Raw genomic sequence first — 27,089 nt, forward strand, 5'->3', positions numbered from 1 at the left:
CTGGGCATTTTTACCTCTGCACAGGTTTTGATAAATCTCCCCCTATGTCAGTATTTTCCAACCAGGGTGCCTCCAGCAGTTGTAAAACTACAACTCCCAGGCTGTGGAGGCCTCTCTAGGGGTGGAGACCTGTGCGGGCCGAGCATGGGTAAGTAGTGGGGTCCCGCACAAGAGTGGTCGGACCGGCTGCCATCAGACACTTATCCCCCCCTAAGAATAAGGGACACGTTTCAGTTCTTTTGAGTATCCCTTTAGCTGAGCAAAGACAGCTGTCACACCCCCCTCGCATAGACTTGCATTGAGGGGCGGGGCATGACATCATGAGGGGGTGGGGCTATGACATCACAAGCTCCCGACGCCAGATTGGTGTGACAGAACTTGAGCTCACATGTGCTAGAGATTGAGTTCCTTCTGCAATCCCAGGTTAAGGGAGTTGATTTGGGGATTTGGGGCCACTCCTGCACTCTTTGCATAGGAGTCTTACACGTTACTAGATTCTGCATTCACCTGTCAAAGAAAAGTTTTGGAAGAATTAACACTTTGCACGCTGAAGAACTCATGCGAACGCATGTTATGACAGAAAGACACATTTGCAATGTTGAAAATAGAGTTACTTAGGCCTTCAGCACCCGAAATACACACTTTACTGTCCGGCAAAACTTTTATACCTCAGCCACCCGAATAAGTTCAGAGTAGCAGCTGGTACCGCTCACACTGGGCCACCACACTTGTGTTCCTCATAATATTAATCTTCAGTATAATATATGACTTACTGTTTAGCTGCTCCTCTGTTATTCCTCCTGATAATCTATGACTAAATTGACATGTGCATGTTATGGGACCCTTGTCAATGGGCTTTGTCACTATCCAATCTGTGCTGACAGTGTGACACCATCCTGTTCAGCTGACAGTTAAAGGGGTACTCCCGTGGAAAACTTTTTTTTTAAATCAACTGGTGCCAGAAAGTTAAACAGATATGTAAATTACTTCTATTAAAAAATCTAAATCCTTCCAGTACTTTTTAGGGGCTGTATACTAAAGAAAAATCCAAAAAAAGAAATGCATTTCCTCTGATGTCATGACCACAGTGCTCTCTGCTGACCTCTGCTGGTCATTGTAGGAACTGTCCAGAGAGCAGGAGAAAATCCCCATAGCAAACATATGCTGCTCTGAATAGTTGCTAAAATGGACAGAGGTGCATTTCTTTTTTGGATTTCTCTTTAGTATACAGCCCCTAAAAAGTACTGGAAGGATTAAGATTTTTTAATAGAAGTGATTTACAAATCTGTTTAACTTTCTGGCACCAGTTGATTTAAAAAAAAAAAAAAAAAAGTTTTCCACGGGAGTACCCCTTTAACCCCTTAAGGACACATGACGTTCTCATACGTCTCCATTTCCGAGTCCTTAAGGACACATGACGTATGAGAACGTCATGTGTTTTACCGGCCCCCCGCAACCATCTGGAGCGGAGCCGGTCCCCGATGCCTGCTGAAATCGTTCAGCAGGCATCGGGGCATATCGCCCAGGGGGGTCATTATGACCCCCCTTGTCGGCGATGGCCGCAGATCGCTGGACAATTCAGTCCAGCGATCTGCGGCGGATTCCGGGTCAATCGGGTCTCCAGTGACCCGGTGACCCGGAACTATTGGCTGATCGGGGCCGTCAGAGACGGCCCCGAACAGCCAGAGCCAGCAGGGGTGAGGTGGCACTGGTGCCACCTCACGATCGCCCTGATTCGTCGGCCGGATTACCGGCCGACCAATCAGGGCGCCTGCTGCGGGTGTCACTCCCGCAACCCGCTCCGCCCCTCTTCCGGAGGACGTGAGCGGGTGCGGGACGTGCACCCCGGGTGCTGGGGACCCCGATCCCCGGCGCCCCTGTTGGGATCGGGGCCCCAGGAGCAGCGGTGGCGGCGGAGACGACGAGGGACTGACCTGTGCTGCTGGATCGTTGGAGGTGAGTGACAGCCTCCTGCTGTTGCTTAGCAACAGCTCCCAGCATGCAAAAAGGGCATGCTGGGAGCTGTAGTTATGCAACAGCAGGAGGCAGACCACCACAACTCCCAGCATGCCCTTATGGGCATGCTGGGACTTGTAGTTTTGCAACAGCTGGAGGCACATTTTTTCTATGTATAAGTGTACCTTCAGCTGTTGTGTAACTACAACTCCCAGCTTGCACAATCAGCTAAAGTGCATGCTGGGAGTTGTAGTGGTGCATCTGGTGGTTGCATAACTACAACTCCCAGCATGCCCTTTGGCTGTCGGTGACTGCTGAGAGTTGTAGTTTTGCAACAGCTGAAGGCACACTGAGTTAAGTAGCAAACCAGTGTGTCTCCAGCTGTTGCATAACTACAATCCCCAGCATCCCCAGCCAAAGTAGTATGCCTCCAGCTGTTGCATAACTACAACACCCAGCATGCCCTTCCGCTGTCCGTACATGCTGGGGGTTGTAGCTTTTGCAACAGCTGAAGGCACACTGGTTGCAAAACACTGAGTTTGTTACCAAACTCGGTGTTTCACAACCAGTGTGCCTCCAGCTGTTGCAAAACTACAACTCCCAGCATGCACTGATAGACCGTACATGCTGGGAGTTGTAGTTTTGCAACAGCTGGATGTCCCCCCCCCCAATGTGAATGTACAGGGTACACTCACATGGGCGGAGGATTACAGTAAGTATCCGGCTGCAAGTTTGAGGTGCGGCAAAATTTCTGCCGCAGCTCAAACTGCCAGCGAGAAACTACTGTGAACCCCCCGCCCGTGTGACTGTACCCTAAAAACACTACACTACACTAACACACAATAAAATAAAAAGTAAAAAACACTACATATACACATACCCCTACACAGCCCCCCTCCCCAATAAAAATGAAAAACGTCTGGTACGCCACTGTTTCCAAAACGGAGCCTCCAGCGGTTGCAAAACTACAACTCCCAGCATGCACTGATAGACCATACATGCTGGGAGTTGTAGTTTTGCAACAGCTGGATGTTCCCCCCCAATGTGAACGTACAGGGTACACTCACATGGGCGGAGGATTACAGTAAGTATCCGGCTGCAAGTTTGAGCTGCGTCAAATTTTCTGCCGTAGCTCAAACTGCCAGCGAGAAACTACGCCACTGTTTCCAAAACGGAGCCTCCAGCTGTTGCAAAACAACTACTCCCAGTATTGCCAGATAGCCGTTGACTGTCCAGGCATGCTGGGAGTTTTACAACAGCTGGAGGCACCCTGTTTGGGAATCACTGGCGTAGAATACCCCTATGTCCACCCCTATGCAAGTCCCTAATTTAGGCCTCAAATGCGCATGGCGCTCTCACTTTGGAGCCCTGTCGTATTTCAAGGCAACAGTTTAGGGTCACATATGGGGTATCGCCGTACTCGGGAGAAATTGGGCTTCAAATTTTGGGGGGTATTTTCTGCTATTACCCTTTTAAAAAATGTAAACTTTTTGGGAAAACAAGCATTTTAGGTAAAAAAAATATATTTTTTTTACATATGCAAAAGTCGTGAAACACCTGTAGGGTATTAAGGTTCAAATTACCCCTTGTTACGTTCCCCGAGGGGTCTAGTTTCCAAAATGGTATGCCATGTGTTTTTCTTTTTGCTGTCCTGGCACCATAGGGGCTTCCTAAATGCGGCATGCCCCCAGAGCAAAATTCGCTTTCAAAAAGCCAAATGTGACTCCTTCTCTTCTGAGATCTGTAGTGCGCCAGCAGAGCACTTTTCACACCCATATGGGGTGTTTTCTGAATCGGGAGAAATTGGGCTTCAAATTTTGGGGGGTATTTTCTGCTATTACCCTTTTTAAAATTGTAAAAATTTTGGGAAACCAAGCATTTTAGGTAAAAAAAATATATATTTTTTTACATATGCAAAAGTCGTGAAACACCTGTAGGGTATTAAGGTTCACATTACCCCTTGTTACGTTCCCTGAGGGGTCTAGTTTCCAAAATGGTATGCCATGTGGTTATTTTTGCTGTTCTGGCACCATAGGGGCTTCCTAAATGCGGCATGCCCCCAGAGCAAAATTTGCTTTCAAAAAGCCAAATGTTACTCCTTCTCTTCTGAGACCTGTAGTGCGCCAGCAGAGCACTTTTCACCCCCATATGGGGTGTTTTCTGAATCGGGAGAAATTGGGCTTCAAATTTTGGGGGGTATTTTCCGCTATTACCCTTTTTAAAAATGTAAACATTTTGGGAAAACAAGCATTTTAGGTAAAAAAAAATTTTTTTTTTTACATATGCAAAAGTTGTGAAACACCTGTAGGGCATTAAGGTTCACGTTACCCCTTGTTACGTTCCCCGAGGGGTCTAGTTTCCAAAATGGTATGCCATGTGGGTTTTTTTTGCTGTTCTGGCACCATAGGGGCTTCCTAAATGCGGCATGCCCCCAGAGCAAAATTTGCTTTCAAAAAGCCAAATGTGACTCCTTCTCTTCTGAGACCTGTAGTGCGCCAGCAGAGAACTTTTCACCCCCATGCAAGGTGTTTTCTGTATCGGGAGAAATTGGGCTTCAAATTTTGGGGGGTATTTTCTGCTATTACCCTTTTTAAAAATGTAAAATTTTTGGGAAACCAAGCATTTTAGGTAAAAAAAATAAATATTTTTTTTACATATGCAAAAGTCGTGAATCACCTGTGGGGTATTAAGGTTCACTTTACCCCTTGTTACGTTCCCTGAGGGGTCTAGTTTCCAAAATGGTATGCCATGTGTTTTTTTTTGCTGTCCTGGCACCATAGGGGCTTCCTAAATGCGGCATGCCCCCCAAAAACCATTTGTCGCTCCTTCCCTTCTGAGCCCTCTACTGCGCCCGCCGAACAATTAACATAGACATATGAGGTATGTGCTTACTCGAGAGAAATTGGGTTTCAAATACAAGTAAAAATTTTCTCCTTTTTATCCCTTGCAAAAATTCAAAAATTGGGTCTACAAGAACATGCGAGTGTAAAAAATGAAGATTTTGAATTTTCTCCTTCACTTTGCTGCTATTCCTGTGAAACACCTAAAGGGTTAATATACTTACTGAATGTTTTTTTGAATACTTTAGGGGGTGTAGTTTTTATAATGGGGTCATTTGTGGGGTATTTCTAATATGAAGACCCTTCAAATCCACTTCAAAACTGAACTGGTCCCTGAAAAATAGTGAGTTTGAAAATTTTGTGAAAAATGTCAAAATTGCTGCTGAACTTTGAAGCCCTCTGGTGTCTTCCAAAAGTAAAAACTCATAAATTTTATGATGCAAACATAAAGTAGACATATTGTATATGTGAACCCAACAAAAATATATTTTGAATATCCATTTTCCTTACAAGCAGAGAGCTTCAAAGTTAGAAAAATGCAAAATTTTCATTTTTTTCATCAAAATTTGGGATTTTTCACCAAGAAAGGATGTAAGTTACCATAAAATTTTACCACTAAGTTAAAGTAGAATATGTCACGAAAAAACAATCTCGGAATCAGAATGATAACTAAAAGCCTTCCAGAGTTATTAATGTTTAAAGTGACAGTGGTCAGAATTGCAAAAAACGCTCCGGTCCTTAAGGTATAAAATGGCTCGGTCCTTAAGGGGTTAAGCGATACATTTCCAGGAGGAATATCTGCACCACTTTAAATGGTCACTCTCATTAAACTAATTTTTGCTATTGCACTCCTTATGGTAAATAAAAAATCTCTCTAATGTACTTTGTTTAAAAAAAAAAAAAAAAAAAGTTTTCTATGTTTTATTTGTGTTTAAAACAGCTGTCACTAGGTGTCTCCCTACTAGTCCAGAGCACATTTGCCTCCATCTCTTGCACAGACTTTGGACTCCTACTGGCCTGGCAGAAGTCCAAATACAGGAAATGCAGTCTGGAGGGCTGAATAGGGGCCTTCGCCAATCATAGCTCATCACACACTGAACTGCTCTGGGCTGTGTGTAGCGGAGTGAGGGAGGAAGTTGTCCCCTGTATGGCTTCAGATGATGTCACGCCTGCTGGGTAACGCCAGATCACAACAAGATCATGAGAGGTACTCTTTAAGAGTTGCAAGAGTTAAAAAAAACAGACAGGTCAGGAGAGCTCTAAGGTTCATGAAAAATGTCTAGTTTTCCTCCATTGCCGCAGGGTTTATCTGTTGCCCTCTCCATCATGTGAGAAGAATGATGTCTATAAATATCTGGGTCTCATGTTCTGTATCTAATAATGACGGAATAAAAAGAGGAGGGACAAGGACCAGTCCTATAAGAGACCCTGCTCCTCACACCCCTCTGAGGGATCGGAGAATCTGCTGCTCCCGTCATCATGTGGGTGTCATGGTTGGCTGGGATCTTTATGGCGGCCGCCCTCTCTGGCGCTGACAATTCCTGTCCAGGTGAGAGCCCTGTCTACGGGCTATGTTCACTCAGTATAAGGCTATGTTCACTCAGTATAAGGCTATGTTCACTCAGTATAAGGCTATGTTCACTCAGTATAAGGCTATGTCCACACAGTATAAGGCTATGTCCACACAGTATAAGGCTATGTTCACTCAGTATAAGGCTACGTTCACTCAGTATAAGGCTATGTTCACTCAGTATAAGGCTATATTCACTCAGTATAAGGCTATGTTCACTCAGTATAAGGCTATGTTCACTCAGTATAAGGCTATGTTAACTCAGTATAAGGCTATGTTCACTCAGTATAAGGCTATGTTCACTCAGTATAAGGCTATATTCACTCAGTATAAGGCTATGTTCACTCAGTATAAGGCTATGTTCACTCAGTATAAGGCTATGTTCACTCAGTATAAGGCTATGTTCACACAGTATAAGGCTACGTTCACTCAGTATAAGGCTACGTTCACACAGTATAAGGCTATGTTCACTCAGTATAAGGCTATGTTCACTCAGTATAAGGCTATGTTCACTCAGTATAAGGCTATGTTCACTCAGTATAAGGCTATGTTCACACAGTATAAGGCTATGTTCACTCAGTATAAGGCTATGTTCACTCAGTATAAGGCTATGTTCACTCAGTATAAGGCTATGTTCACTCAGTATAAGGATATGTTCACTCAGTATAAGGATATGTTCACTCAGTATAAGGATATGTTCACTCAGTATAAGGATATGTTCACTCAGTATAAGGATATGTTCACTCAGTATAAGGATATGTTCACTCAGTATAAGGATATGTTCACTCAGTATAAGGATATGTTCACTCGGTATAAGGCTATGTTCACTCAGTATAAGGCTATGTTCACTCAGTATAAGGCTATGTTCACACTGTGTATTATGGGGCTTATGTTGGTCACTATTTTTACCCAAACCAGGAGTAAAACCAACAAGGAAAATAAGATGAAAATCTCTCCAATAGGCTATACTCACTAAGAATAAGGCTATGTTCACTCAGTATAAGGCTATGCTCACTCAGTATAAGGATATGTTCACTCAGTATAAGGATATGTTCACTCAGTATAAGGCTATGTTCACTCAGTATAAGGCTATGTTCACACAGTATAAGGATATATTCACTCAGTATAAAGCTATGTTTACTCAGTATAAGGCTATGTTCACACAGTATAAGGACATACTCACTCAGTATAAGACTATGTTTACTCAATATAAGGATATATTCAAGCAGTATAAGGCTACTGTATGTTTACTCAATATAAGGCTATGTTCACACAGTATAAGGATATATCCACTCAGTATAAGGATATATTCTCTCAGTATAAGGCTATGTCCACACAGTATAAGGATATATCCACTCAGTATAAGGATATATTCTCTCAGTATAAGGCTATGTTCACTGAGTATAAGGCTATGTTCACTCAGTATAAGGATATATTCACTCAGTATAAGGCTATGTTCACATTATAAGGATATATTCACTTAGTATAAGGCTATGTTTACTCAGTATAAGGCTATGTTTACTCAGTATAAGGCTATGTTTACTCAGTATAAGGCTATGTTCACAGTATAAGGATATATTTACTCAGTATAAGGCTATGTTCACTCAGTATAAGGCTATATTCACTCAGTATAAGGCTATGTTCACACAGTATATGGATATATTCACACAGCATAAGGCTATGTTCACAGTATAATGATATATTCACTTAGTATAAGGCTATGTTTACTCAGTATAAGGCTATGTTCACTCAGTATAAGGCTATGTTCACTCAGTATAAGGCTATGTTCACTCAGTATACGGATTTGTTCACTCAGTATAAGGCTATGTTCACACAGTATACAGATATATTCACTCAGTATAAGGCTATGTTCACAGTATAAGGATATATTCACTCAGTATAAGGCTATGTTCACACAGTATATGGATTTGTTCACAGAGTGTAAAAAAAAAAAAAAAGCTCCAAAAGAAGCCCTGAAATGTCATTTCTTTTTGCAGTGCTGATTTTACAATTCCCCTCTGAAATAAATGGGTGCAGGAAATGACTCTTCTTTTGGAGCTGATTTCGTACATTTTCAGTTCTGTTTTTGAACATTCTCCAAATAATTTAACTTGATTCAACAGTTCGACCACATTGCTCTCTACTGACACCTCTGTCCATGTCAAGAACTGTCCTAAGCAACTCTCCTGCTCTATACAGTTCCTGACAGGGACAGAGGTGGCAGCAGAGAGAAAGACTGGAAAGGACTACACAACTTCCTCTGGAGCATCCTGCAGTTGATAAGTAATGGAAGGATTAAAGGGGTACTCCAGTGGAAAACTTTTTTTTTTCTCTCCAAATTTAAACAGATTTGTAAATTACTTCTATTAAAAAAATCTTAACCCTTCCAGTACTTATCAGCTGCTGTATGCTCCAGAAGAAGTTGTGTGGTTCTTCCCAGTCTGACCACAGTGCTCTCTGATGCCACCTCTGTCCATGTCAGAACTGTCCAGAGCAGGAGAGGTTTGCTATGGGGATTTGCTCCTTCTCCAGACAGTTCCTGACACGGACAGAGGTGGCAGCAGAGAGCACTGTGGCCAGACTGGAAAGAACTACACAACTTCTTGTGGAGCATACAGCAGCTGATAAGTATTGGAAGGGTTTAGATTTTTACATAGAAGTAATTTACAAATCTGTATAACTTTCTGGCACAGGTTTAGGGCTTTTTATGGTGTAGAAAAGTCACAAAAGTGTCTCTGTTGTGCAATATTTGTGCAACTGTTTGCTAAAGAGATTTTGACTGAAATGAACTGAAGTAGAACTTTTTGCTGTATCTTTGCTGGAGATTTGGTGCTCTGTATCTGAACAGAACACACACTCTATAGCAGTGGTCTTCAACCTGCAGACCTCCAGATGATGCAAAACTACAACTCCCAGCATGCCCGGACAGCCGTTGGCTGTCCGGGCATGCTGGGAGTTGTAGTTTTGCAACATCTGGAGGTCCGCAGGTTGGAGACCACTGTTCTATAGAGATTTTTTCAAGATATTAAAGAAGTACTCCGGTGTAAAACTTTTTTTTTTTAATAAACTGCTGCCAGACAGTTAAACAGATTTGTAAATAACTTCTATTAAAAAAAATCTTAATCCTTCCAGTACAATACTACAGAGGAAATTCTTTTCTTTTTGGAACACCTTGCTCTCTGCTGACATCACGACCACAGTGCTCTCTGCTGACTCCTCTGTCTATTTTAAGAACTGTCCAGAGTAGGAGAAAATCCCCATAGCAAACATATGCTGCTCTGGACAGTTCCTAAAATGGAAAGAGATATCAGCAGAGAGAGCACTGTGGTCATGATGCCAGCAGAGAGCACTGTGTTCCAAAAAGAAAATAATTTCCTCTGTAGTATTCAGCAGCTAATAAGTACTGGAAGGATTAAGATTTTTTTTTAATAGAATTAATTTACAAATCTGTTTAACTTTCTGGCACCAGTTGATTTAAAAAGAAAAAGTTTTCCACGGAAGTACCCCTTTAAATAGCATAGAATGTACCCATATGTATTCGTGAACTCTCTTCCATGCGATGGCTTATTGATTCTCTCCATGACTCCTCACAGAAGTGAAGGTTTTAGGCATCGGAGACTCGGACAAGCTGACCGTTCTCAGAGGATGTCCAGGCTTTCCTGGATCTCCTGGACAAAAAGGAGAAGCTGGATCACCTGGAGAAAAAGGTAAAGGGGATCCCGATGTGGGTAATATAATTTAAAGGTTTATGGAGTAATGTATCAGGTCATAGTACATCTCATCTATACTATTTGTATTGCAGTGTCCTATTATGTGGGTATTTAGTGACTGAACTGATCTGTAGGACATGTAACTCCAACATTAGCACTTAAAGGGGTACTCCACTGCCCCAGCGTTTGGAACATTTTGTTCCAAACGCTGGGTGCGGGCTGCAGGGGTTGTGAAGCCTAGTGACGTCACCTCACGCCACCCTCAATGGAAGTCTATGGGAGTGGGCATGGCAGCCACCACACCCCCTCCCATAGAGGTGCACTGAGGGGGCCTGGTATGACGCCACGACCCCCGCAGCCTGCACCCAGTGTTCGGAACTACATTTTCCAAAAGCTGGGGAAGTGGAGTATCCCTTTAAGGAGTTAACTTGGCTCCCTCATTTTCATTTTGTTTATATGTGTTTGCCTCTATGAATGTGTGGCGAGCCACGGGGGTGCGATGTGAGGTGTAGGGGCAGATGGTGTTAACCCCTTAGTGTTCGTGACGCCAGAGCGTGGTTTGCCTATGTAACCACCCGAAGGTAATCCCGTTACTCCTAGGTTAAGCGGGGGTAAATAATAGTCCAAGGCCAGGTTAAGGTTAACGGCAGTGTGATAGCCTGGGGATGTAGGGTATGGGGAGTGTAGCTGTGCGGTTATTAAAGGGTTCTTGTTAACCCTTGCTATTCGTGACGCCAGGGTGAGGGCTCCTCAGTAATGCTTGTCCTACCGCCACCCTTCCCAAGAGCGATAGGGAGGTAGATAATAATAGATTGTCCACAACCGGAGAGTTTTCTGAAACAATAATAACTTTTACTGAAGGTCTTCTGCAAGCTTCAATAACATAACAGTCTCTCAGCATAACAACGGCTTTCCTTGGAGATTGACAAAGGTTGGGACTTTAGGATTTAGAGTCTTTTAGTCCTGTGCGCTGTTCCACTGGATTTAGGGTTTAGTTGCGGTCCAGTAGTCACGCTAGCATTAGCAGGGATTTAGATTTGAACTCACGGTTTTGGTTCTGCTGAGGCTGGAGGTTTTGAGGCCTAGCGTGTCTTTGAAAGTTGCATAGAACGGTCCTGTTAGTCCGGCATCCACGAGAGCAGCAACCCAAGAGAGCGATAATTGGACGCAGCTCCCTTATATGGGCAGGGGCTGGACTAACACTAATTGGTCCATACGGATGTCAATCACCATTACAGAGATTTGTGGGTAACACGTGACCCAAGGACCGCCAAAGGTCCTCCAACATACCGTAGAGGTTATTAGCATGGTCACATGACCGAAGGTCCTACGACGCTGAACAAGGTAAGCACACTATACATTACTATAAAATATAGATATAATTATTAAATATATATATATTATCATTAGAGATAGACTTGAGGAGAGGCGACTAGGGGCTGCCCCACCTGAGGAACCCTACCTGAACGCAGTTACTCTGACTTGGGGGACCTCTACACTAGGTACTGGATGCAATACTGTACCGGGACACCACAGTAGCTTTACTGAAGTTGAACAAGTATAAGTCTTTACAGAGTAGTAAGGTTCCCAGAGAGGTGACCAGTAAAACAAAGGACCTCGCAGCTTGCTGGGACTTGCAGTGACTTGACAGACTCTAGCACAGCCACGCTGACTATAATAGTATTGACTTGACTGAAGATAGTGACAGCAGACAGAGATGACTTGTCTTACTGACTTGTGGCTGCAATTTAGCCTTGAGGCCTCCAGATGTGCTGGACACTGGATCTCAGATGTCTGGACTGGACTTAACCTCAGGATCTAAGAGAGGCTTAACCCCTTAAGGATTCAGGGTTTTTCCCTTTTTGCACTTTCGTTTTTTCCTCCTTACCTTTTAAAAATCATAACCCTTTCAATTTTCCACCTAAAAATCCATATTATGGCTTATATTTTGTGTCGCCAATTCTACTTTGCAGTGACATTAGTCATTTTACCCAAAAATGCACGGCGAAACGGGAAAAAAAATAATTGTGCGACAAAATCGAAAAAAAAAACGCCATTTTGTAACTTTTGGGGGCTTCCGTTTCTACGCAGTGCATATTTCAGTAAAAATTACACCTTATCATTATTCTGTAGGTCCATACGGTTAAAATGATACCCTACTTATATAGGTTTGATTTTGTCGCACTTCTGGAAAAAATCCTAACTACATGCAGGAAAATTTATACGTTTAAAAATGTCATCTTCTGACCCCTATAACTTTTTCATTTTTCCACGTACAGGGCGGTATGAGGACTCATTTTTTGCGCCATGATCTGAAGTTTTTATCGGTATGATTTTTAAATGACCTTTATTAACACTTTTTTTTTTAAAAATTTTTGCAGTGTTATAGGTCCCATAGGGACCTATAACACTGCACACACTGATCTCCTATGCTGATCACTGGCGTGTATTAACACGCCTGTGATCAGTGTTATCGGCGCATGACTGCTCCTGCCTGGATCTCAGGCACGGAGCAGTCATTCATCGATCGGACACCGAGGAGGCAGGTAAGGGCCCTCCCGGTGTCCGATCAGCTGTTCGGGACGCAGCAATTTCCCCACGGCGGTCCCGAACAGCCCGACTGAGCAGCCGGGTCACTTTCACTTTAGAAGCGGCGGTCAGCTTTGACCGCCGCTTCTAAAGGGTTAATACCGCACATCGCCGCGATCGGCGATGTGTGGTATTAGCCGCGGCCGTTGATGAGCGCCGGGACCGACGCGATATGATGCGGGATCGTGGTGCGATCCCGCTTCATATCGCAGGAGCTGGCGCAGGACGTAAATATACGTCCTGTGTCGTTAAAGGGGTACTCCGGTGGAAAACTTTTTTTTTTTTAGATCAACTGGTGCCAGAAAGTTAAACAGAATTGTAAATTACTTCTATTAAAAAAATCTTAATCCTTCCAGTACTTATTAGCTGCTGAATACTGCAGAGGAAATTCTTTTCTCTTTGGAACACAGTGCTCTCTGCTGACATCTCTGTCCATTTTAGGAACTGTCCAGAGCAGCATATGTTTACTATGGGAATTTTCTCCTACTCTGGACAGTTCTTAAAATGGACAGAGATGTCAGCAGAGAGCTCTGTGTTCCAAAAAGAAAATAATTTCCTCTGTAGTATTCAGCAGCTAATAAGTACTGGAAGGATTAAGATTTTTTAATAGAAGTGATTTACAAATCTGTTTAACTTTCTGGCACCAGTTGATTAAAAAAAAAAAAAAAAGTTTTCCACCAGAGTACCCCTTTAAGAGCAAAAGAGGCAGATTGCAGCTCCTCCCTTCCTTAGGGCTGTGCATGGAGCCCCTAGGCTAGCTGCGGGTCACCTGGTGCTCTATGGGTAACAAAACATATGACTTAAACATGTGACAAGGCTAGATGCGGGTCACCTGGTCACCTGGTGCTCTCTGGGTAACAAAACATATGACTTAAACATGTGACAACCAATATCATGTAACCATATCAAAGATCCTTTACCCTTAGTACATAACTTATACACATTATGGGGGAACACTGCAGGAGAGCCCTGAGGACGTACAGGGACTAAACCAGACAGGACTGTGGGAACATATCCCGTACTGGGACATCACAAATGCATAGTGTGTTCCTTGTATTTAGTGACATCTACTTCTGAAAATATGAAATGGCCGCAATTATACCAAGAGCCACATTGTCTAATGCATATTGCATATATGGTTAAGAAAGTACTATAAAAGGGGGCACTATTCCACCAATCAGTCTACATTTGCCGGAGTCAGTCAGACTAGATTAGTTCAGCTGCAAGGTCTGCAAAATCTTTCTTAATGTCTGAATCCTGTCCTGTACTCACTCCAGAATGTAATTACCTATAAAACATGATAAGAAGCCATATTACAGTACAATCTCCCCGTGCCGTTTAATCTACCCTTATGCCACCTTATTCCCCTGTGCCTTGTGCCAAATTATCCCTCTCTTACCCCATGTGCCACGTCATTTCCCCTTGATACCCCTTTGCCATTTCATTCCCCCTTCATTACCCTCTGTGTAAATTCATCAACCCCCTCTTTATGAAGTGGCACAAGGGGATAAATGGGGGGGGGGGGGGGGATGAAATGGCACAGGGGGATAAAGGGGGGGGGGGATAAAATGGCACTGAGGGTAATAGAGGGGAAATGAAATAGCACATGGAGGATCAAGAGGAAATTATTTGGCACAGGGGTAATAAAGTGGCACGGAGGGGGATCAGGGAAGGAGAGGGGTGAATGATGTGGCCGGCGGATGTACAGAAGCAGGAGACCACTGTTTAAACATCAGTCTTCTGTTTCTGTGCTGGGGCTTCTGCAGGGGGGAGGGGTGCAGTGGGGGCCTGGGGCTCCTGGGAGGCTGGGCCCCTTACTGGGGTATTGGCTGTACCCCCTGATGACCGCCCTGTGTACGAGATAGGGCCGGCACATAAGCCTGTTGGATTGTTTGGTCCCCAATTAGGTGTGTCCACTATTGGGAATGTCCCCTATTGGGTTTGTCCTCTATTGGGTTTCTTCTCTATTGGGTGTGTCCTCTATTGGGTGTGTCAGCTATTGGGTTTGTCCTCTATTGGGAATGTCCCCTATTGGGTTTGTCCTCTATTGGTGTGTCCTCTATTGGGTGTGTCCTCTATTGGGTGTGTCCTCTATTGGGTGTGTCCTCTATTGGGTGTGTCCCCTATTGGGTGTGTCCCCTATTGGGTATGTCCTCTATTGGGTTTGTCCCCTATTGCGTGTGTCCTCTATTGGGTTTGTCCCCTATTGGGTGTGTCCTCTATTGGGTGTGTCCCCTATTGGGAATGTCCCCTATTGGGTTTGTCCTCTATTGCGTGTGTCCTCTATTGGGTTTGTCCCCTATTGCGTCTGTCCTCTATTGGGAATATTCAGAACCGGACAACCTACAGATTTACTGAGCCAGACTTAGGTCATCCTAGGTCTAAGATGAGTTCATAATGGACACTAAACTGTGCGTATATTGGGGATGTGTGAGAGGCCTTAGTCTGTGGTATCGGACCAGACTATTATTGTTCTCACTGTACATGCAGAGGTAAATGAGGTTTATGACAGAATATGATGATTTTATTCGTACTTGTTTGTGGATATTTACATAAAAATTCAAAATTGTCACAATTCTCCTCTTTGGAACATTTCAATATATTACTGTGGTGAGGGTGCGATGAGGGCAGATGTTATTACCCTAGGGGCAGATGGCATTAACCCCTTGTGTTCGTGACACCAGGGCGTGGTTTAACCTCTTCACCACCTGAAGGAATACTGCTGGATCCTGGGCTAGGCACAGGGGGGCAAATAATCTCTCCGACGCCAAGTTACGGAACAACGGCAGCTTTACTGAGGTAGACAGGTGTAACAGTCTTAACAGCTTAGCCAGGCTCAAGGAGGTGACCAGTGACTTCAGAGACCTTAGGGCTCGCTAGGACCTGTAGTGGATTTGGACAATTTGATGCAGGACCACGCTGACTTGACACAGATTAACCTTGACTGACTTGACTGGGACTGACTTGACAGACTTCATCCTGTATGCAGCTTAACAGGTTTTGACGTTCACTAGTGGGATAGTGGACTTGCGGATGCGTGGTAGACTTTGGGTCCCCTCTGGACACCAGACACTCTCCCTCAGGACTTGACCTTGCTGCACTCAGTTGAGAAGAGACTAAGAGACCTGAGCTAGCTCCACCCAGGGCTTATATGGGGGAGACTCTGGAGGGGTCCCATAGCTAACTGGTGCCTTCCTTGGTTACAACACATGACAACAGTATTTAAAGGCATATGACAAGTTATATATATTACATTGTGTAGTTAACTATTTAGGGAATACAGACCCAGGGGTCACTGAATAGAGTTTGCCTGACAGGGCAGCAAGGGTACAGGGGTGCAACTCCTGTACTAGGCCACCACATTACAAATAGGCCTATTCTGCTATTCTAATCTACGGTAGTACGAGTATAATCACCACAAGCAAAGCCAAATGAATTAAATCCCTTAATCATTTATAATAGTGATGTCCTCATATGTTGGAAATGTAGCTAAAATTAGACATCTTTTATTTAGGAGAAAAAGGTCTTCAAGGCATTGCAGGAAAGATTGGTCCTCCCGGTGTACATGGTAAGTGATAAAGGATTGGTCTCCCTAGAGTTTGAATAAAAGGAGATTTTCCCATTTTCACTAAATTCCTACTGAAAATGTATTTATGTATATATGTGAGGGGGCTAATTCATTAGCCTGTATTTATGGGAGGGGCGGATGCACCTTTAAGAACCCGCGGATGTTCCAGTCCTCCACGCCGTGGGTTCGTCACGTGTCTGGTGTCAGTTGACAGGAAGCCCGATGTCACATGGGGCGCCGCCCGGCGGTGCTTCCCGGCTCATCATAACTACGGAGCAGACTCCGGGTATACGGGAGGCTGCAGCTTTGTCCCAGCAGTCCACGTGGATTATGCTATTTGAGTATTTACACTTTAAAATCAGGAGAGGAAAAACTGTTACAAAAAGGTCTCAAATTTGCCCCAACTAACAGTTTTAATAAATTTGACGCCTATATTTGTGTGAAAAAATGTATGCGTAACTTAACACTAAAAAAGTATTTTCTAAAAAATCCTATAACTACAACCACAAATACTGACCCCCCCCCCCCCCTATCATCTATACTTAATCATAACCAATTAAAGAAAAGGTCTACGTTTTTCCGATACAACGAATACTCAGAGGCATTCCACACATTCGAAAATATGATCACTAAAGACCTCCGTAAAATAAAAATCAATGGGAAACATCAAAATACTAAACTAACAAAGGAAGAAAAGAAGGCAATAAAAAATCTGCAGGCTAATAATGATGTAGTAATAAGACCGGCGGACAAAGGGGGAAGCATTATTATGCTTAAAGGGGTACTACGGCACTTAGACATCTTATCCCCTATCCAAAGGATAGGGGATAAGATGCCTGATCGCGGGGGTCCCGCCGCTGGGGACCCCCGTGATCTTGCACGCAGAACCCCAGTTAAAATCAGTCCCGGAGCAACCACGGGGCCGGCAGCGTGTGACGTCACGCCTCCGCCCCCGTGTGACTTCACGCTCCGCCCCTCAATGCAAGCCTATGGGAGGGGGCGTGACAGAGCGTTACGTCACACGCCGCCTGCCCCGTGGTCGCCGGTAATCAGACCCGGAGCGAACATGCTCCAGGACTGATTTTAACTGGGGTGCAAGATCACGGGGGTCTACAGTGGCGGGACCCCCGCGATCAGGCATCTTATCCCCTATCCTTTGGATAGGGGATAAGATGTCTAAGCGCCGGAGTACTCCTTTAATACCACAGATTACCATGGGGAATCTCTAAGTCTTCTAGGAGACACAAAAACCTACGAAAAACTACCTTAAAAGGGGACCCTTTAGTAGTCTTTCAGAAGGAATTAAACATTTTGATAGACAAAGAAGTGGAAGAAGGAATCCTAAATGAAAGAGAAAAGAAGACCCATTATTTCTGGGATTGATTGTCTAATTTCAAACTTATCGAAATATGTGGATGAACAATTGCAGCCATATTTGAAGAACACCACGCATATTTTACAATTATTAGAAAAAATTGTTTTGAAGGAGAATTATTTTATTGTGACGTGACTTCACTATACACTGTGATAGAACATCACAAAGGCAGAGAGACGGCAGAACATTTTTTTAAACAAAATTAAAACATCCCAGAGGCACAAGTGCACTTTATAGGGGGATGCTATTTTTTACATTTTAACCCATAATTATTTTAAGTACGAAAATCAATTTTACTTGCAGAAGTGGGGTACAACGATGGGGTTACCAGATTGGCACCCAGCTATTCTAATCTGTACATAGGCCACTGGGAGGAAGAGTACATAGTCCCAGGTGGTCAGCTAGGTGCGGGTCTGGTCCTCTGGAAACGCTTAATTGATGATGTTATTTTTATCTGGGAGGGAAATGAAACCGTTTTTAAACAATTTTTAATGGATATTAATATAAATGACGTATTCATTCACTGGAGAGTATAACAAAACCGGTATTCACTTTTTAGACTTAAATATCACTATAGAGGAAGGAAAAATAATAACCACTATGTATCATAAAAGCACTGACAGCAATAGTTTTATACCTAAAGACAGCTGTCATTTACCCCAATGGTTGGAAAACATACTGAGAAGTCCGTTTTTATGCCTCAGACGTAACTGCATGGATTTTTCAAAAACTATAATAAAGAAGCAGAGGAATTACAAACAAAATTCAGGAATAAAGGATATGAGGATGTCAGTCATTGTAGAAGAAATAAAGGAAATTGACAGAAAACAAATATTAACGAATAAGGTAAAAAATAAAAAAAAATATAGAAAGAAACAATGTTGATATATTGCAAATACCTATTATCATCACCTACTCAAAGCACAGTTTCCTTTTAAAAAAAAATTTGTTAAAAAACATTGGGGTATACTCCAAAATGATACAACTATAGGGGAGTTATTACTTACAGTCCCCAACATTGATAATAAGATAGCACCTACTGTAAAAAATCCAAACCTAAAAAAGAAAAAGACAGATAATAAAAATCTATATCTAACCACTCAAGCAGGGTTTTTTCCATGTAGACAATGTAAAGCATGCCGCACCACACAAAACCCCTAATTTTGACATCATAGACACGGGAGGATCGACTGCAGGAAAAATATAAATGACCATATTAATTGTAAAAGCCAGGGTGTAATAAAGGGAATAAAATGTCCCTGCAATAAAATGTATGTATGACGAACAAAGAGGATGCTATCTAAAAGAATAAGGGAACATATATATAATATAGGGCAAAAATTCAAGGGACATCCCCTATACAAGCACTTTAACCCCTTAAGGACTCAGGGTTTTTCCGTTTTCGCACTTTAGTTTTTTCCTCCTTACCTTTAAAAAATCATAACCCTTTCAATTTTGCACTTAAAAATCCATATGATGGCTTATTTTTTTGCGACAATAATTCTACTTTGTTATGACATCAGTCATTTTACCCAAAAATCTACGGAGAAACAGAAAAAAAAATCTTCCGTTTCTTCACAGTACATTTTTCGTTAAAAATGACACCTTCTCTTTATTCTGTAGGTCCATACGATTAAAATGATTCCCTACTTATATAGGTTTCATTTTGTCGTACTTCTGAAAAAAATCATAACTACATGCAGGAAAATATATACGTTTAAAATTGTCATCTTCTGACCCCTATAACTAAGGGGGGTTATTCAAACTTTTATTAGGGAAGGGGTTAAATGATCTTAACTTTTTTTTTTTGTACTTTTTTTTTGCAATGTTATAGCTCCCATAGGGGGCTATAACACTGCACACACTGATCTTTTACATTGATCAATGGTTTCTTATAGGAAACCATTGATCAATGATTCTGCCGCTTGACTGCTCATGCCTGGATCTCAGGCATTGAGCAGTTATTCGGCGATCGGACAACAGGAGGCAAGGAAAGGGACCCTCCTGCTGTCCTAGAGCTGTTCGGGATGCCGCTCTTTTGCCGCGGTGCTCCCGAACAGCCCCCTGAGCTAACCAGCAATGTTTTACTTTCACTTTAGACGTGGCGCTCAACTTTGAACCCCGCGTCTAAAGGGTTAATAGCACGCGACTATTGGATTAAACATTGACTTTTTTCAGTGAAAACTTAATTCAACAATAGAAAAGTTCTTGTGTATCCTAAAATAATAGATAGCCACATCCGACCAGTGAATATACATAAATAAACAAACTAGCCTGTTCTCACTAATGCAGGTAGCATGATAAAAACAAGCCTTGAAAAGGATAGGAGGAGCAGAAAACAATCACCCTGATGAAGGAGGCCGTATTTGCCTTTGAAATGCGTTGGAAGCCTTTCTGACCTTTCAGGTTCACATAAGTGTAGTCACTTGAACCAAACACAGGGATTTCCGCAGGAAAGGTTTAGGTCGAGATGCCACCGGCCGGGGATGTCTCCCAAACCTCCCCAAACTCAGAATATGAAGCATTACCTGCAAGAACAGCGCTATATCCACATCATCTGGAGGACAGTATGAAAAGGAATACATCGGTACAGAGCCTTATTGGGTGAGATTCTCTGAACACTAGCACATAACATCGCATCTTCTTAGTAAGTTGTATTATATACATAACTTCTCAAAGTCCCGTTTTTTGCGCTTTGAATACACAGTTTTTATATTAAGTAATTTTTTTTTATTTTTACCATGGAATAGGTGTTGAAGGGTCCAAAGGTGAAAAGGGGGAAAAAGGTAAGTCATCCGGTAATTCCCACATATAAGAGGCCATATACAAAAAAAAACATAGAAAGTAGAGCAACCAATCAGGTAGCTTGGAAATATGAGAACTGGAATCTGATTGGTTGCTTTACTTTTGTACCAGTTCTTATAAATCGCACTCGTTCTTGTGCACAGAAAAACAACCAATCAGATTTCAACACTTATTTTTTGTCCAGGTTAGATTTGATCAGAATGGTTACTATAGAGAAGACTTTGAGGGAGGTCTATCAATATTGGTGTGGCTAAACCCTTTTTTTACACCATTATTTTTGGTTGTCTGTGTCATTGTACTAGCACCTTATTTATCATAACAGATCGTTTTGGCTTGCACAGTTTTTTGCCAACTTTTTGTAACTTTTTAGTGACTTTTTTCACCCTTACTTTATTCTAGCAAATTTTTAGTGGATACTAACATTTTAGAGACTTTTTCATGGATCATCAGTAGAGATTTTTATATGGACAGTTATGGGATTTTGTAGGTGACTTTGAACTGCCTGTACAGAAATTGTCCTATAATCCCATATAACTTTCCTTTTTATTTCCATATACGGGGAATAAATATCAGTACCACTTTTGCTTATGTGTGACTTATAAATAATAATTTATAGACTTTTTGTACTTTTTTTCCCCCCGCTTACGCTGTTCATTGTACGGGATCATTAGCATTATATTTTAATAGTTCAGACATTTTCACAAACGGCGATACTAAATATGTTTTTTACATTTAAAAAAAAAAATTTTTTGTAAGATGGGAAAAGTGGGGAGGTTTTTTTTATTGGAAGGTGGGGGGGGGCTTATTTTTATAAAAACTTTTTTTTTTCTTATTTTTTTAAAGTTTTTTGCATCCCCACAGGGGACTATTTATAGCAATCTATAATTTCCTAATACTGTTCAGTGCTATGTATTGGCATAGCACTGATGAGTGTAATCTGTGATCTACTTCTTCTTGGAAAGGAACATTGATCCAGAAATATGATAACGAAATCCAGCTTTATTAAGACACACGGTAAAAGCAGGTACAGAAACCCTTCAGCATTGCACCAAACGCGTTTCAGGCCCATGCGCGCCCTTCGTCAGTGACGAAGGGCGCGCATGGGCCTGAAACGCGTTTGATGCAATGCTGAAGGGTTTCTGTACCTGCTTTTACCATGTGTCTTAATAAAGCTGGTTTTTGTTATTATATTGCTGGATCAACATTTCTTTTCTGGATATATTGCATTTGGCTGAGTGCAGATCCTTGCAGGATCCTATGGTGTAGGCGAGCTGGACTAAGGACTCTGATCTACTTCTTCTCCTCTGCCAAAGGACAAATCACAAAAGAGGATCGCCAAAGTAGACCAGGAGGCATATAAGGAGACCTCCCATTGCTATCTTGACTCTTTGGACCCCCCTGAATGTGCCACAGGTGGTACGATGAGTCTGTGTACACCAGATTTTCAAACAGCCTAGGCCACTGTCAAAATCTGGCTCCGTCTTAGACTGTCTAGTCTAAGTTTACACTTCCTCAGAATAAGCCAGTTTTTAAATATGTCCCCAATAATCTTGTTGCAGAAAAGGCTGAACAAGACAGAAGCACATGAAAAATGTATTGCCATGAGGTTGTACATTGTTTGTTTTTTCTAGTCTGCACTTGGGCACCATTTATTGCCAATATACAATGACATATATTAAAAAATAAATAATTTTATTTATTTTTTCTTCAAAACAGGAGAAAAGGGCAACTCTGACTCTGTGTATGGTAAGTAGTCATATTGTAAAATACTTTCAAAGATATTGAGACTTTGCGGTGGAGGAGGTTGGGTAAATGGGTATAAAGCAATTACAAGACATGGGGCCAAGGATGACTTGGTATTTATTGATAAAAGGCAAGGAATAATGTAAATGGAGTTTAATGCCGGGTTCACACTACAGAATTTTTTGTGAAATTCCGGAGATTCTGGTGGAGCAGAGTCCCATTGCTGGCAATATGATCCGCTGCACAGTGCACACTATGGAATTTTAGCGATAGCTATTCTGATGTTGAAATTCTGCCTCCAGAAGACTGATCTTGCAGACATTGCCATCTATAGGGTCGGCAATGTCCGCGTGGTCCTAATGCAGACTGATTCAGTCAACTCTGGCTGCACTCTTAAGATTCATATATAAGTTTTTTGGTCTGGAGCTTCATAAGTGTGAACTCAACCTAAGTGTGCATCATTTAAGACTTAAAGCCCCCAGGATTAGAAAAAAACATGGCTGCTGTCTTCCAGAGAGTCCGGCCACAATCTTGAGGACAGGGCTCTGCTCTTTTTGCTGAGCGCACCGGTCCCCATTTCTGAAATGCTTAAACAATCACCAGCTGCAGCAATATTCTGCCTCAGTTGATGATTGGCTGAACATCAGAGTAGTGATTGGCTGAACATCAGATTAGTGATTGGCTGAACGTCAGAGTAGTGATTGGCTGAACGTCAGAGTAGTGATTGGCTGAACATCAGAGTAGTGATTGGCTGAACGTCAGAGTAGTGATTGGCTGAACATCAGAGTAGTGATTGGCTGAACGTCAGAGTAGTGATTGGCTGAACATCAGAGTAGTGATTGGCTAAACGTCAGAGTAGTGATTGCCTGAACGTCAGAGTAGTGATTGGCTGAACATCAGAGTAGTGATTGGCTGAACGTCAGAGTAGTGATTGGCTGAACATCAGAGTAGTGATTGGCTGAACATCAGAGTAGTGATTGGCTGAACATCAGAGTAGTATCAGAAAATCAGCAGTAGTTTCAGAAAATGGGGGCTGGAATGCTCAGCTAGGAGAGGTGGACCCCCTTCTGGTGATTGCATGAGGTTCTACTGCTGTGCTGGTTGCATGTGTTGCGCACACGTTTCAGTGAGCCCTGTCAGCAACCTGATGTTAGGATAGATATTGCAAGGCATTTGGCCTCCTCTGTATGTAGATAAAGATTGTTTTGTATCCTGGACGTGCACCTATGTTGGACACTAGGATCAGGTAGGTCCAGACAGAGAGATGGATGGTAAAAAAAACAGAGATGACGGGAGTGTGAGGGAATTAAAATTTGGCCAGTACCAGAAAGGGATGGGGAGGGGTCAAGAAAATATCATGCTAAGCAGCCATTAACTGTGATGGTATTAGGGAGTGTGACATAGGTATAATGCGTCATAGGAAGCTTACAAAACTGAGCTTCTCATTTAATCCTTTTGGGGGTCACAGTCTGCAAATGATAAATCCATAACGTTTTGTAATTTGTCCTGGTCTCCGCCTCTGACCGGGGGTCTCACTAACCCAATGCCTGTGAAACGTAGAGAGCTAGGGCCCCCTATAGGTTGAGATGGGTTTATCCATCTAAAGACAGTAGCAAAAAGTAAAGGTATAAAAAATAGCAGCATATATAGAAACCACATAGTAGTGATAGATAGCAGAAAGCCACCATCTTGTTATCCTCTACAAAAAGATAAGGGGGGGGGGGGGATTTATCAACACCTGTCCAGAGGAAAAGAAGTTGAGTTGCCCATAGCAACCAATCAGATCGCTGCTTTCATATTTGAAAAGGCCTCTCAGAAATGAAAGATGCGATCTGATTGGTTGCTATGGGCAACTGGGAAACATTTCCTCTGGACAGATTTTGATAAGTCTCCCCTATGTGTTCTGGCCCCTCAGCCTCTTGGACCCTATAGCAGCTGTGACCGCCATAGTTCTGGCCATGATTGTGTTGTTGTGGACATTACTGCTGAGATGGTGTGTATACAGTAAACTCTTCATCTGTCTTTTCATCTCAGCTGCCAAAAACTGCAAGGAACTACTGGAGCAGGGTGAAGTCCTAAGTGACTGGTACACGATCTACCCCCCAAACCAGAAGCCCCTGAAGGTCCTGTGTGATATGCATACTGATGGGGGAGGCTGGATCGTAAGTGCACTACCATCATAATGGGAATATGTCATATAATGAAATGGAATATATAACTATAGAGTGTTCAGGTTTTCCAGAGGCGCTGGGATGGCTCAGTTGACTTTTTTCGTGACTGGAATTCATACAAGATGGGATTCGGCAGTCGTCTGAATGAGTTTTGGTTGGGAAATGACAATCTTCATATGCTGACATCATCAGGTGAGAATTATTATTCAGCCATACACTTACTAGTATGTAGTGAACTGTAAGATTTACCAAAACCTTCCCTCAGGTACATGGGAGATGCGGATTGATCTTCAGGATTTCGAGAGGACGATGCATTACGCCAAGTATGCCTCTTTCCAGGTTTTGGGAGAGGATGAAAAATATAAATTGTTACTTGGAGCTTATACAGAAGGAAATGCAGGTGAGATCAGGTCAGATGGGTCCCATTAATAGATATGAGGCAGATTATAGATCCTGGGATCTCTTCAGTATCACTGTCATTTAAGACATGGACCGTGACATTTTTTTTTAGTAAACTTGGTCGGTAGAAATTAAAGGGGTATTCTGGCCAGACATCTTATGTCCTATCCAAAGGGGCCCCCCGCGATCCCCATGCAGCACCCGCATTATATGCTGGGCTGCTGCTTCAGTCTCGGAAACCTCTTTGTTTTCAGGGACTGGAGGTGTCATGCCACTCTCCCTCGTGATGCCACGGCATGGTGTGATGTCACAAGGGGGTGTGGCATGACATCACGAGAGGGCGTGAGGTGACATCACATCTCCAGTCCCAGAAACAAAGCGGTTTCCGAGACTGGAGCAGCAGCCCGTCATATAATACGGGTGCTGAACAGAGATCAGAGGGCCCCTTTGGATAGGGCATAAAATGTATTTGGCCGGAATACCCCTTTGATTGGTTCTATCTATATGTGAAGAGCTTTGCAACCTTTGTCCCACTTTCTGTTTCGTACCCAAGACTAGACATTGAGTGTCATACTTTCACTTTCTATTTAGAATAGTCCATGTTATGTTTGGATTGCACATTGTGAGACATCATTTTCTTTTTTTTCCTGGTACCCCAAGTATGCATGCTTGGATATGGCATATGGGACTGGAATTCAGAGATTTCTATTACTGCATTATGTTTTAGTAGCCTTGGAAAGTTGTGACATCTCCCCACTCAGGGCTCGTAATGTACAGGCTTCTGACAGGAGCTGGAACCTATGACCATTACTGGTTGTATGACCTCAACTGGAGGTATCTCCAGGATACAGTGGATCATGTATTGAAACCCCAAGCTTTTATTCTAAACTAAATAAAATGAAAAAAAATGTATACAACAGTAGAACAACACATTTCGAGTGTTCAGCCCTCTACGTCAGGTTCATCTGTACTAATCCCGTATCACTGGGATGCTTTTGCTAAGATGTAACATTGAGTCCCTTCAATATGTGATCAGTGATGGTCATCCCTTTGTTCCATTTGATGCAGAGACACAGTGTCGTTTATAACTGTACTGTACACAAGTGGTTTAGGCAGTAAAACTCATGAGAATGATTAGTCCGGGTGACAGATTGGTTTGGGTCGCCTCAGGCAACTCAATAGCTGAATGTATATTTTTTTATATATATATATATATATATATATATATATATATATATATACACACACACACATATATATAGAGATAATCTAGCAGAGTACACAGCATTGCCCGATATTCCTACCTAAACGTTGTGGAAGGGGACAACAATGACGCTCTCATCCACATGTCCTGTCCTCATATCCCATTCTCATATCCTAACCTCATTTCATCCACATATCATGATCTCATATCCTTTCCTTATATCCCATCCTCACATCCCGTTTTTTTTTTTTTTTGTTGGGGGGGCCAAACATGGGACTATTATAATTTTTGCATCAAATCTAGTGACTTTTGTGCCTCAATGTGGGCATCCATATCTCTTCCCGCCATACTTTTTGTCTTTAATAACAATAGGTGGATTGTGGACATCGAAATTATTGAAATTTAGAATTTGTACAATAACAAGACTAAGCCCATCGATACACAAGGCTGGGATTGTGATCGGGGGGGCACACACATAGAAATAACGTAAATGTAGGCTTTCCAAGTAGTTCTGCTTGGAGCATTGAAAGACATCTTCATCTGAATGTACAATGATTCACTGAGCTGGTGTTGATATTTCCAGGTAGTTCTATGGACGGTCACAGAGACATGCCATTTGCCACAAAGGATAAAGATTCCCTACACAATTGTGCCACTAACTACAAAGGAGGCTGGTGGTACGAAAGTTGCCACAATGCAAACCTTAATGGACGCTATCTGGGTGGGCAGCACGCCTCTTATGCCGATGGCATAAACTGGAACGGTGGAAAGGGTTATAACTACTCCTATAAGTTTTCAGAAATGAAGATCAGGCCTGTGCAGTAAATCACCAATAGAAAGCGGAGCCAACGCAAGATGAGGGCGAAAACTACCGGAGGCGAAAAGAGCGAAAAATGTTCATTACCATAAAGTACAAATATATAGTATCTGGTTATCTATGGCTGCCAATGGGGCCAGGTCGTAGGAGAACTTATAATTAGGACTATAGTGTCCAACATCTATCCACCATAGAACATTGAATCAGTTGGCACAACACCAACTCCATCCCCCCACCCTGCTTTTTTTGGGGGGGAAGAACATTGTATTTTTCCAAACTTTAATAAAAGATGGATGTATGTATCTAAAACAAAAAAAACAACAACATTGTTGTACACACAAG

General features: G+C 42.5%; 1 protein-coding gene across 2 annotated transcripts; it reads left to right on the forward strand.

Moving 5' to 3' along the window:
* Positions 1-27,089, forward strand: LOC130291070 (ficolin-1-like). Of its 2 annotated transcripts, XM_056539439.1 has the most exons (10): positions 5,805-6,003; positions 6,080-6,345; positions 9,960-10,073; positions 16,180-16,233; positions 20,359-20,394; positions 22,130-22,159; positions 24,191-24,318; positions 24,390-24,519; positions 24,593-24,727; positions 26,514-27,088. In XM_056539439.1, exons 2-10 carry the CDS (start codon positions 6,276-6,278, stop codon positions 26,753-26,755), a joined length of 939 nt encoding a protein of 312 aa, XP_056395414.1. In that variant the 5' UTR covers positions 5,805-6,003; positions 6,080-6,275; the 3' UTR covers positions 26,756-27,088. The 2 variants fall into 2 exon arrangements, with proteins under 2 accessions (XP_056395415.1, XP_056395414.1); XM_056539440.1 differs by lacking the exons at positions 5,805-6,003; positions 6,080-6,345 and adding an exon at positions 1-148 and having other exon boundaries at positions 26,514-27,089.

Source organism: Hyla sarda, chromosome 9, assembly GCF_029499605.1.
Source record: "Hyla sarda isolate aHylSar1 chromosome 9, aHylSar1.hap1, whole genome shotgun sequence".
NCBI lineage: Eukaryota > Metazoa > Chordata > Amphibia > Anura > Hylidae > Hyla > Hyla sarda.

Bases quoted from the DNA above. Each gene is read 5' to 3' on its own strand.
- LOC130291070 (XM_056539439.1), top strand. From the start codon at position 6,276: ATGTGGGTGTCATGGTTGGCTGGGATCTTTATGGCGGCCGCCCTCTCT. The intron at 10,074-16,179 runs GTAAAGGGGATC...TCTTTTATTTAG, and splicing joins TGGATCACCTGGAGAAAAAG to GAGAAAAAGGTCTTCAAGGC. The intron at 24,520-24,592 runs GTGAGAATTATT...ACCTTCCCTCAG, and splicing joins TCATATGCTGACATCATCAG to GTACATGGGAGATGCGGATT.